Raw genomic sequence first — 12,704 nt, 5'->3', positions numbered from 1 at the left:
TCTCGAGTTCAAGTTCACTGCCAATAAACCCCTCATTTTTAACAGACTATCTTTCTTTCACAGAGAAAAGAAAACCCTTTAAGAAGGGAATGCTTTCATTTCACTTTCCTTTCTCACACTAATTATTTTTTTCTACTCCTTCACCCGTTCCTACCTTTTCCCCCTAAATCTCCTTCCATGTGTACCTTGCATCCAACCCCGCCCCCCTGCCCCCCATAGACCTTGTCCATCAGCTTCCTCCCCATCCATGAGAGCACATAGAAAACCACCCCTGGTGCTCCCATTTCCAGGCCTCCCCAAACGCAAGTTTTCCCTCAGGCTGCTGCTGTGTTTTAACATCTCTCCCCATCAGCGGAGCTTGTTGAGAATAGTCTAATTCAAGTCTTTAAACTTTTATTATGAAAATTACCACACACACACAGAAGTGGGACTACAATGAATCCCAAATCACCTGATTTCAATAACCATTACTTTTTTTTAACCATACTTGTTTCATACATTTAGCCCCCTTTTTTCTTGTTGAGGTAATTTTAAGATAAACCCTAGATAATCAGTTCTCACCCTTTAATTCTTCAGTGTCAAAATCAAAAAAGGACATTTACACAACCACATGCCATTATCCCACCTTACAAGGCTAAGAATAGTTATTTAATATTACTTAATATTCAGTTGATATTCAAATATGCCCAGTATCCTAACAAGTATCTAATGGGTGAAGGTGGGGGCAGGGGTGCTCCAGTGAGCATTCACTTAGGATCCTCTCATTATAACCAGTTACCTCTTCTTTTTTGAACTTATTATCCAGACCAGTTATTTCACTTTTTCACTTTTCCCCTCAACTATCTTTTTGAATAGAACTGGGTCAACTGTCCTATAGAATGTCCTCCATTCTAGTGGTTACCATAGATTGCTTCCTCTATTCACTGTGTATACTCTAAACTGGACTTTAGATCAGATTAAAGGTTGTTCTGTCTGAAATGTATGATTTCACTCATATGTGGAATTTTAGAAACAAAAAGATGAATACAGGGAGAGGGAAGGAAAAATAAAATAAGAGGAAAACAGAGAGGGAGACAAACCATAAGAGACTCATAATCATAGGAAACAAACTGAGGGTTGCTGGAGCGGGGGTGGGGGGGAGATCGGTGGGGGGATGGGTAACTGGGTGATGGGCATCAAGAGGGCACATCATGGATTGAGCACTGGGTGTTACATGCAACTGATGGATCACTGAATTCTACCTCTGAAACTAAAAAAAAAAAAAAAAAAAGGCTGTGCTGTCTTGTGTTGTGTTATATTGTATTTTGGAGGGTGGTGGGCAATAATTCTCTGTAGTTATTTCACAGTGTATTTCATTTGCTACACAACAGAAGACACAAAATGTCTGTCTAACTTCCAGTGATGCTGAGACTCATCAGCCTCAGGTGCCCAGGTGGGGGCCTCAGGTGGGGGCACGTGAGCCCTTCCTGCAGGCTGTGCCTGAGCCTCAGCCCCCATTCTCACACTCTGCTCTGCCAGGGACTGTTGGAGCAGGGGGTCTGCATGCCACAACCCCAGCCCCCCTTGCTAGCCAGCTTCTGGGTCGGTTCTGCCTAGGGGAGCCAGTACCAAGAGATTAGAAGGCAGTGAAAGAGGAGGCCATCCTTGCTACTTGGGGTCGGGGTGAAGGCTCCGGCAGCAGCAGGCAGTGGAGTGGGCGGAGGTTCCAGCTCTGACAGGGGCGGCACTGCTATTATCCATGTTTTCAACAGCACAGCAGCAGGCGCAGCCCAATGTCAGATCGTAACGTACAACCCCATCTTCCTTTATGCTTCTCCCATTTCCTTCCTTCTCTATTGTTTTCAGCCCCTGTAAACACCTTTTTGATCAATTCTTTGTATTGAATTCCCTCTATGTGAATTACCAAGGGTTTTCCTGTTTGGACGCTGGCTGATACACCTTCCTCGCGAAACGCCCCAGGCACCAGTCATTTAATGATATGCCTGAGCCAGTTGTTTCAAAGCGGTTAATTCTACTCATTTTACAGCTATTAGCTAGAATTCTCTTGATGAAAATAACTGCCTCATCCCCTTGAGCTATTTGGTAAGAAGACAAAACAAGAGCAAAACACTTTGCTGGCGAAGCCAAACTGTCTGTTGGCCAGATTCAGCTTGAAGGCCATGTTTGCAACCCTGGTCTGTAGCATAAAGTACATAATCTTTAGCATGTTACCCAAGGGTCTTCATGATCTTATCACAGCCTTTCTTAACTCCGACCGATACTCCTTCCTTAATTGCAAACATTCATATTCCAGGGTATACTTACATTTCCAAAAATCTAGCCTGCTTCTTTTTGGCCTTTCTGCCTTCTCAAGCAATTCTATTTGCCAGGCATTCCCTTTCTCCTTTTACTTACTGCCTCCTTACACCATTAGACCCAGCTCAATTACTACTTTCTTTAGGTCTTGCAGGTAGAGTGAAAGACTTCCCCTTGTGCATGTTCTCCTACTGCCCGCCCTGTACCAATACGAAACACCAGCTTCCTGGTTGTGATTTGTTTTTTTACCAGTTGTATCATGCACTTGAACATAAAGATCTGGAAGGCTGGTTCATCATCAGGTGCTTGCATCTCCCAGGCTACATCCAGCAGGAGCTGGTAAGCAGAAGTGGAGAATGTGACTTCATGCAGGAAGGAACACAAGAATGCTTAAAAAACATTCTAGTGGGCTTCTCTCAGAGGAAGTGGATTTCATGGAGAATACATACAATGATAATAACATGGAAAAGGCGGATTTTATTAGGCAGACAACCTACAAAATTGGGGAAAGTTATAAGCCATACTTTGTCACATACTTTGTAGTTCTAAGTAGTTCTTTCTCTACAGCTATGCTTATCAGAATGAATATGATCACTAGTACAATAATATAATTGGGCAGAAAAAATAAAATAGAAAAATGAAAGAACATATTTTTAAACTTATCGGACAGTACCTACCTTTTTGTAATCATGTCAACAACAGACTTTAAATAATCTTCATTTCTCTGAAAATGAGAACAACAGTTTACTGAAATTAAGCATGCCTCAGAGTGTTGCTACTACATGCTTGCTAGATGTGAGTCTAGTCTACGTGTGGAACGCCATTTCATCCTAAGAATTTTTGTTTTTTCACTGTCTATAAAAGAATTTAAAATATCCACATGTCTAAAAGACCTGACTTGAACACTGAAAAGATTCCATTCTTCCTTTGTCACAATACAAAATATCACTACACATTATTTACACTTAAAAATTAGTATGCAGAAACCTATGTATCTAACACAATTTTGTCTTAAAAATGGGATGGCTTGTTTCTAAGAACTGCTCTTTTTGAAAATGTCTTCATTTTATGAGTAGTATAGGATAGTAAACATACTTCAAAATTATACCACAGTTTTATAGACAGTGTTACTCGGGTTAATTCCCAAATTTTCATCCATCAACAAACCTTGTGTGCCTACTCTTTATCAAATTCTGTGCTAGATCACATGACAGATTCATTTGTAAATAACTTTTGGTAGTACATTCTCAGATTTTTTTTTTTTTTACCAAAGTGATAGCATTTACACAATATTGCCTCAGGGCCCCAAGCAGTCCTAATATAAAATTCTGAAAAATTTTGAATAATGATAGTTCTATTGTCAAATCCGAGTACTCTGAAACATATACAGTCAGATTGTTTATTTTATTTTTTTTTAAAGATTTTATTTATTTATTTGACAGAGATAGAGACAGCCAGCGAGAGAGGGAACACAAGCAGGGGGAGTGGGAGCGGAAGAAGCAGGCTCCCAGCGGAGGAGCCTGATGTGGGGCTCGATCCCATAACGCCGGGATCACGCCCTGAGCCGAAGGCAGACGCTTAACCGCTGTGCCACCCAGGCGCCCCAGATTGTTTATTTTAAAATATCCATCGTGATGCAGATAACTCCATGACAGTACTTAAGGTTCTTAAGGTAGCCATAAATTGAATAACCAGCTATTTGTTACACTGAAATATTTTATATTTTTAAACATAGTGCCAAAGTTACACTTTTTAAGTATTCTACCTTTCATTTTAAAATTTGTCCCTAATATTTTATTACTGGTCTAAACATTTTAGGCACACGTGCACTGTGTCAGCAGCAAAGAAATAAAGATTGTAATATGNGGGCACGTGAGCCCTTCCTGCAGGCTGTGCCTGAGCCTCAGCCCCCATTCTCACACTCTGCTCTGCCAGGGACTGTTGGAGCAGGGGGTCTGCATGCCACAACCCCAGCCCCCCTTGCTAGCCAGCTTCTGGGTCGGTTCTGCCTAGGGGAGCCAGTACCAAGAGATTAGAAGGCAGTGAAAGAGGAGGCCATCCTTGCTACTTGGGGTCGGGGTGAAGGCTCCGGCAGCAGCAGGCAGTGGAGTGGGCGGAGGTTCCAGCTCTGACAGGGGCGGCACTGCTATTATCCATGTTTTCAACAGCACAGCAGCAGGCGCAGCCCAATGTCAGATCGTAACGTACAACCCCATCTTCCTTTATGCTTCTCCCATTTCCTTCCTTCTCTATTGTTTTCAGCCCCTGTAAACACCTTTTTGATCAATTCTTTGTATTGAATTCCCTCTATGTGAATTACCAAGGGTTTTCCTGTTTGGACGCTGGCTGATACACCTTCCTCGCGAAACGCCCCAGGCACCAGTCATTTAATGATATGCCTGAGCCAGTTGTTTCAAAGCGGTTAATTCTACTCATTTTACAGCTATTAGCTAGAATTCTCTTGATGAAAATAACTGCCTCATCCCCTTGAGCTATTTGGTAAGAAGACAAAACAAGAGCAAAACACTTTGCTGGCGAAGCCAAACTGTCTGTTGGCCAGATTCAGCTTGAAGGCCATGTTTGCAACCCTGGTCTGTAGCATAAAGTACATAATCTTTAGCATGTTACCCAAGGGTCTTCATGATCTTATCACAGCCTTTCTTAACTCCGACCGATACTCCTTCCTTAATTGCAAACATTCATATTCCAGGGTATACTTACATTTCCAAAAATCTAGCCTGCTTCTTTTTGGCCTTTCTGCCTTCTCAAGCAATTCTATTTGCCAGGCATTCCCTTTCTCCTTTTACTTACTGCCTCCTTACACCATTAGACCCAGCTCAATTACTACTTTCTTTAGGTCTTGCAGGTAGAGTGAAAGACTTCCCCTTGTGCATGTTCTCCTACTGCCCGCCCTGTACCAATACGAAACACCAGCTTCCTGGTTGTGATTTGTTTTTTTACCAGTTGTATCATGCACTTGAACATAAAGATCTGGAAGGCTGGTTCATCATCAGGTGCTTGCATCTCCCAGGCTACATCCAGCAGGAGCTGGTAAGCAGAAGTGGAGAATGTGACTTCATGCAGGAAGGAACACAAGAATGCTTAAAAAACATTCTAGTGGGCTTCTCTCAGAGGAAGTGGATTTCATGGAGAATACATACAATGATAATAACATGGAAAAGGCGGATTTTATTAGGCAGACAACCTACAAAATTGGGGAAAGTTATAAGCCATACTTTGTCACATACTTTGTAGTTCTAAGTAGTTCTTTCTCTACAGCTATGCTTATCAGAATGAATATGATCACTAGTACAATAATATAATTGGGCAGAAAAAATAAAATAGAAAAATGAAAGAACATATTTTTAAACTTATCGGACAGTACCTACCTTTTTGTAATCATGTCAACAACAGACTTTAAATAATCTTCATTTCTCTGAAAATGAGAACAACAGTTTACTGAAATTAAGCATGCCTCAGAGTGTTGCTACTACATGCTTGCTAGATGTGAGTCTAGTCTACGTGTGGAACGCCATTTCATCCTAAGAATTTTTGTTTTTTCACTGTCTATAAAAGAATTTAAAATATCCACATGTCTAAAAGACCTGACTTGAACACTGAAAAGATTCCATTCTTCCTTTGTCACAATACAAAATATCACTACACATTATTTACACTTAAAAATTAGTATGCAGAAACCTATGTATCTAACACAATTTTGTCTTAAAAATGGGATGGCTTGTTTCTAAGAACTGCTCTTTTTGAAAATGTCTTCATTTTATGAGTAGTATAGGATAGTAAACATACTTCAAAATTATACCACAGTTTTATAGACAGTGTTACTCGGGTTAATTCCCAAATTTTCATCCATCAACAAACCTTGTGTGCCTACTCTTTATCAAATTCTGTGCTAGATCACATGACAGATTCATTTGTAAATAACTTTTGGTAGTACATTCTCAGATTTTTTTTTTTTTTACCAAAGTGATAGCATTTACACAATATTGCCTCAGGGCCCCAAGCAGTCCTAATATAAAATTCTGAAAAATTTTGAATAATGATAGTTCTATTGTCAAATCCGAGTACTCTGAAACATATACAGTCAGATTGTTTATTTTATTTTTTTTTAAAGATTTTATTTATTTATTTGACAGAGATAGAGACAGCCAGCGAGAGAGGGAACACAAGCAGGGGGAGTGGGAGCGGAAGAAGCAGGCTCCCAGCGGGAGCCTGATGTGGGGCTCGATCCCATAACGCCGGGATCACGCCCTGAGCCGAAGGCAGACGCTTAACCGCTGTGCCACCCAGGCGCCCCAGATTGTTTATTTTAAAATATCCATCGTGATGCAGATAACTCCATGACAGTACTTAAGGTTCTTAAGGTAGCCATAAATTGAATAACCAGCTATTTGTTACACTGAAATATTTTATATTTTTAAACATAGTGCCAAAGTTACACTTTTTAAGTATTCTACCTTTCATTTTAAAATTTGTCCCTAATATTTTATTACTGGTCTAAACATTTTAGGCACACGTGCACTGTGTCAGCAGCAAAGAAATAAAGATTGTAATATGTAACATACAGAAACTGACACATTTTGGAGACTATATGCTTTCAATATTAAGAAATTAAACTTGGAGAGAATGACTGTTTAATCTTTTATTTATATTTTCCTCTTAGTTCTTCTATTGCTTGTTTTGATTTTTGAGTTTTTTCTGCATTCAAAGACATGTTTATTATAGAAAATATAAATACAGAAAAGAATGTTGAAGGGACAACAAAGATCCCTCCAACTCCTACTATCTGGAGATAACCACTATTTATATTTTGGAGACCATCGTTCCAAGGTTTGCTCATTTTCTTTTTTCTTTATACATTTCATCTGTCTGTATCTTTTCTTACCTCCTCCTCCGTCTATCACATTTTATGTAGATAATATTATGTTAAATGTGATGCTCTACGTTTTTCCCACTTAATGATATGGACATCATTCTATGTCAGTGAATACAGCTATTCATTCTCTTTTCCATGGTTACAATTGCATTGCAGATTATTGCAATGTAGACACAAAAATTTAATCAGCCTCTTATTGATAGACATCTTTGGTGCTTTCCAGTATTATGCTTTCATAAAGCAATTGTGCACCTAAAATCCTTAAAATAATTACTTACTGAACACTTCCTACGTGCTATGCATCAATCCAAATACTGTAAAACATAATAGTTAATGTAATTGACAAAACAACCCTATGACATAGGTAATGTTATCATCACTATTTTGCAGAGAAAGAAAGTGAAGCATAGAGGAGTGAAGGAACTTGTTCAAGTTCACAAGCCAGGAAATGGAGAAGCTGGCATTTGAAACTTGGCGATCTAGATCCAGAGTATGTGTTCTCAACTACTGTACATTCTGTCATATTTTTATTATTTTGGAATTCTTGCCTGATATCTCCTTAGGCTAACTTCCCAGAACTGAGATTTCTGATACAAAGGATATAGACACACTTTAAATCTAACACAAGTTGCCAAATTCCCCCTTCAAAAGGTTTTATGTGTCAATATTTATACAGTGCTTTATATAAATTTTACATGGCATATGAGGCAAGATAGAAAATTTGGGGGCCAGGGGCGCCTGGGTGGCACAGTCGCTAAGCGTCTGCCTTCGGCTCAGGGCATGATCCCGGTGTTCTGGGATCGAGTCCCATATCAGGCTTCATCGGTAGGAGCCTGCTTCTTCCTCTCCCACTCCCCCTGCCTGTGTTCCCTCTCTCACTGGCTGTCTCAGTCTGTCAAATAAATAAATAAAATCTTAAAAAAAAAGAAAATTTGGGGGCCATTAGACATAGATTTGAATCTGCTGTATTAATTACTGGGCAAGTTACTTTCTATAAGCTTCAGTTTCTTTACCTGTAAAATCAGGATAGCTACACCTACTTTAGAGGGATGTAATGTGGGCTACAAATAATGTATATAAAATTGTCTACAGTCCTCCAGAAACAGAAAGGAGTCCCTCAATATTCATGGTGGCTATTGTTACTTAAGATTACATAAATTATCTCTTGATTCACATACCTACCTTTTTTGGGCCGGCAGGTTTTATTACTATAGCTTCAATTTTGATATTCTATTTGTAAATATAATTTCTGTACTATACAGTATGCAGGGCTCCTAGTAACTTATTTAACAATGCAATCTTATTTCTTCCCCACATGGAACCACTGTATTTTTTTGGATTAACATATTTAATTCCTTCTCAGTAGTGTCAAACAAGTATTAAATATATTGTCTGCTACCCAAAAAAGGCATCTATGAATTTTTTTTTTTAATTTAAGAAAAAAAATCTAAAACGATACAGTGATTACCACGGAGGAAGGGTATTTGGAGACCACAGGCTGGACATGAGGAGAGCCACTTATTTTTCATACGTACGTCTGCGACAGAGACAATCACCACCGAGTCCTTCTCTTCTGAAGGAGTCATCCTGGAGACTACAGAATTCAGGGCTTGCTTCAGGTAACTCTGATTTCCTCTGTTAACAGTGGAAATACCCAGAGCAAAAGAGACTGCAGACACAGGAGCATGGAATCATCATTTGAAGCCATAGAGAAAAACATAATTTATCATTAATATCTATGCTTATTAGTATGTTTGGGTTAGTTGTATGGTCATAGTGTCTGAAACGATATTATAAAAAATTATCCAAACTACTATTAATTTTTATCACAAAGTTCATTTTCTGCCTGAGCGAATTCCAATTTGCAGTGGACTGTTAGTAAAAGCATTAAGTAGACTTCAAGATGTTCTCATGTTGGAGGGTTTCAGTGTAGTGAAAGATAAAAACTAACTTGGGTACAAAATGTCACACATTGGCGGATTCTCTACTTCTCTTCTAAGGAGATGCTGGAACCCAAAACAGGAAAAACACTATGAAATGTTTTCATCTTTGAAAAAAAGATGTATAAGGTAATTTCCAAGTGATTTAACGGAATGAATCCATACCCTTAAGTTACCTGTATTGCCCAGTACTGACTGGAACACTGGGAGAACAGATCTCATGTCATCCAAATAGATACTAAGATTATATCAGTAAAGTCTGCCCAAACTCAACACCAGTGCCTGGACATATGAACCTGGGCAAGATACACAGCCTCTCCAGCTTCCATTTCTCCACCTTCAAGGTGGGGGTAAGGACTTATAGGCTGGCTAAGTAAGGAACTCAGAAAATCCTCTCCCTAAAAAAGCAATAATAAAACTAGAAAAAAAAGTCAAAACAATCAGGGCCCTGGTATACAACAAACTGAGAAATATTTATGTAACAAAAAATTATTGAACTTTGGCGAGAACAGTAAGAATTAGTATTTCCCTGATTACTGTTTTCCCTGATTACTATTGAGTTCAAACATATTTTCATATGTTTATTGGTCTTTGGGCATTCTTCGGTGAAATCCCTGCTTAAGCTCTTACCTGTTTCTCTATTGAGTCGTATGGACTTTTCTTATTTATTAATGCTCTTTATAGATTCTGAATATGAATGCTTTGTCAGTTATGTGTATTACAAATATCATCTCCCACTCTGGGTTCCCTTCTCAATGTTTTACTTCTTGATGAACAGAAATTCTTAATTTTAATATAGTACAATTTAACCATCTCATCCTTTATATAGTTAGTGCCTTTTTGATTCCTATTGAGAAATCTTTGTTTATCTTCAGGTCATAAAGATATTTTCCTGAATACCTTCTGGATGGTTTATTGTCTGCCTTTTATATCTAGATCTGCAGCCCACCTGGAATCGATTTTTAGGGCTGGTATGAGGCAGGAATCAAGTTTCAAACTTTGGGATCCTTTCTAAAATGCAATTCCTGAAATAATTCCCAATGCCTTATGGTAAGGAACATGTTTACAAACGTTTACAAAGCCTTTAATGACCTGGTCCCGACCTACCTCTTATGTGTCAACTATCCTCTCTTTAAACCAGTCTTACTTAACATCTTTCAGCTTCTCAAATTGACCAAATAGGACTCTCTTATCAGGCTTTTGCACATGCCATCCCTTCTTTGCCTAGAACACTCTTCTCCAGGTTCCTTGTGCTAATTCTACACATTCTTTCTAAACTAGGTTGGGTGTACCACCTATATATTCTTACTTCATCTCACATAGTACTTATCACCCTTCTTGTTCTTAGAATACTAAATAATGGCAATAAATTTGGGGTGAATAAGTGAATGGCCAAGTCCCTTTATTACTTGGCCTCTGCCCCATGTCATACTGACAATAACTTCCAGCCCCAATTGTGCACACATGCCACACTTTTTGTGCAGGCCCTCTTGCTGTTAGTCCTTTCCTATTTCATTTCCTCTACCTGGATGAACACCCTCTACTTTTCCACTCTCCATCGCCCGCTTTTTCCCTATTTAGTCTATTCCAGTTCTGTTCACCCTTCATGACTCAGGTGAGTGTCACTTCGTCCAGAAAGTCCAGAATGTCCTATTTCCCCAAGTATGGATTACTTGCTCCATCTTGTATTTCCCTTGTGACAGGGAAATACTATAGTCACTCTGTCTATAGTCACTCTATACTGACTAGTCACTCTATACTGTAATTGCTTTCTCACGTGTCCGTAGGAGGATGAGGGCTATGTCTTATTCACCACTATTGCCCTGGTAGAAGCTGGTTACTTGAGGACATGGAGGACTGCTCAAAAAATGTTGTCAGTTAAGCTGAAAAGTCATCCTGGGGAAGGGGCTTACATGAGAAGCTAGCTGTGGTCAATGGGAGGTGGTGGGTTCATTACAGGCAGTGATCAGAATGTGCTAATCTTGGCTTATTCATAGGGCCTGTATGTGTTTGGGGTTGCTGGAAAGGAGGGGAAGTGACAAAACTTGAGATTTGAAAGATACAGTCTTCTGTGCATACACCATGTCAAGGAGCTAACTTCATCCTATATGCCCTAGGATCCACTAAAGGATTTTAAGTAAGAGTTGAGCATGGTGTTATGCATTTCAGTACATATCTCTGAAGAGGGAATGAAGATTGGATTGACTTTAGTCAATTTACAAGTCTATTTCAATACACTGGGCAAGAAATGAAAGCTCGGAAAGAACAGTTACAGAGAGAAGAGAGCAGAAATGTTTTGAGATATACTCAGAATACAGAATAAGACTGATGACAGATTCCCCAGTGGGCCTTGCTACAGGCTTCAGTGCTTTTACAAATGTTTTGTGTGCTATGATCTTTTAGTTACCAGGAAAAAAAAATCTCCTTTTAAATTAGCTCTGGTAATGAAGGCTTATAGGCAAACTGTTCCTCCCAAGAACCTATGAAAATCCACCAAAGGGGCCTCAATATATACGGCATGGGTGGAAATCAGGAAATAGCTGGGGAATTAGAAAATTATTCAGGATTTAACACAGTTCTGCTAACTGGGTTACCACAACACCCCAAGCCCCTATACAAAGAGTTCTTTTGTTCTTCCCAATTACAAACATCTCTCCCTCCTTCCTCTCACTCTCTGGCATGGGCTTCTGGTTATCTTTGCCCATGTTTATTTAAGGCTATGCTTATTCTTGGTATCTAGCATTTTATAGTTTCTATGTACTATTTTTTGGGTTTTTTTTTTCCCCCTATGTCTTTCCTCTCCTCCTCCTGTTACCTATAGCTTTGGGGTAGCACACACTTTCTCATATATTCACACCCATGCATGCATGTCTATGTACATACACACACCACATTCAAAATACTCCCAAGAGGGAATCCATTAAAGACTCAAATGCAATCTCAAGAAGTACCTTAATATCTCTAAACCTCCATTTTCTTAGGTGTAAAATAGAGATAATCATAGGTCCTACTGTATTGGGTTGTGAGGGTCAAATGAGACAATGAAAGAAAACATAAAAAAAAGAAGGAAAGCACAGTAACTTGGTATATGGAACACAGTGAGAATGCAGATGCGACACAATGCCACGTGGCCCCCGCATCCCAACACAGCAGGCTTGACAGAGGCGTGTGCTATGGAACAACACTACTTATTCCCAAGGAACCACGTAGATCAGACAGAGGTCAGTAAGCTTTTTCTGTAAAGGACCAGATAGTAAACATTTCTGTCTCCCAGCCATACAGTCTCTGTCCCAACTACTCCACTTGGCCGCTGTAGCAGGAGAACAGCCACAGACAAATAACAATGAACACTGACTAGGGTTCAACAAATATTCATTGTAAAGTAGCAGATTTGGCCTGTGGGCTGTAGCTTGCTGCCACTGGCCTCGAATGACTCACTCAACTAGAACAAACAAGGTCTGTAAGAATGGCAAGCATTCTGGGACTCGCCCTAAAATCCCTGTTTCTAACTTAAATGCTTTCTCTCTTCTTTAATACCTGCTGAAGTTGAATTCATTATTTAAGGATTAGCTCAA

The 12,704-nt window shown here is 39.4% G+C and overlaps 1 protein-coding gene across 1 annotated transcript in view; it reads right to left on the bottom strand.

The window, feature by feature from the left end:
• MGAT4D (MGAT4 family member D) overlaps positions 1 to 12,704 on the bottom strand; it is a 41,446-nt gene that overhangs the window by 16,204 nt on the left and 12,538 nt on the right. Inside the window, 2 exon segments of the mRNA XM_019796297.2 lie at positions 5,685 to 5,731; positions 8,725 to 8,858. Of these exon segments, the coding sequence (XP_019651856.1) occupies positions 5,685 to 5,731; positions 8,725 to 8,858 (181 nt within the window).

This window comes from Ailuropoda melanoleuca, chromosome 5 (assembly GCF_002007445.2).
Source record: "Ailuropoda melanoleuca isolate Jingjing chromosome 5, ASM200744v2, whole genome shotgun sequence".
NCBI lineage: Eukaryota > Metazoa > Chordata > Mammalia > Carnivora > Ursidae > Ailuropoda > Ailuropoda melanoleuca.
Note: the sequence above shows the minus strand (reverse complement) of the source record. Positions and strands in the feature narration are given on the sequence as shown.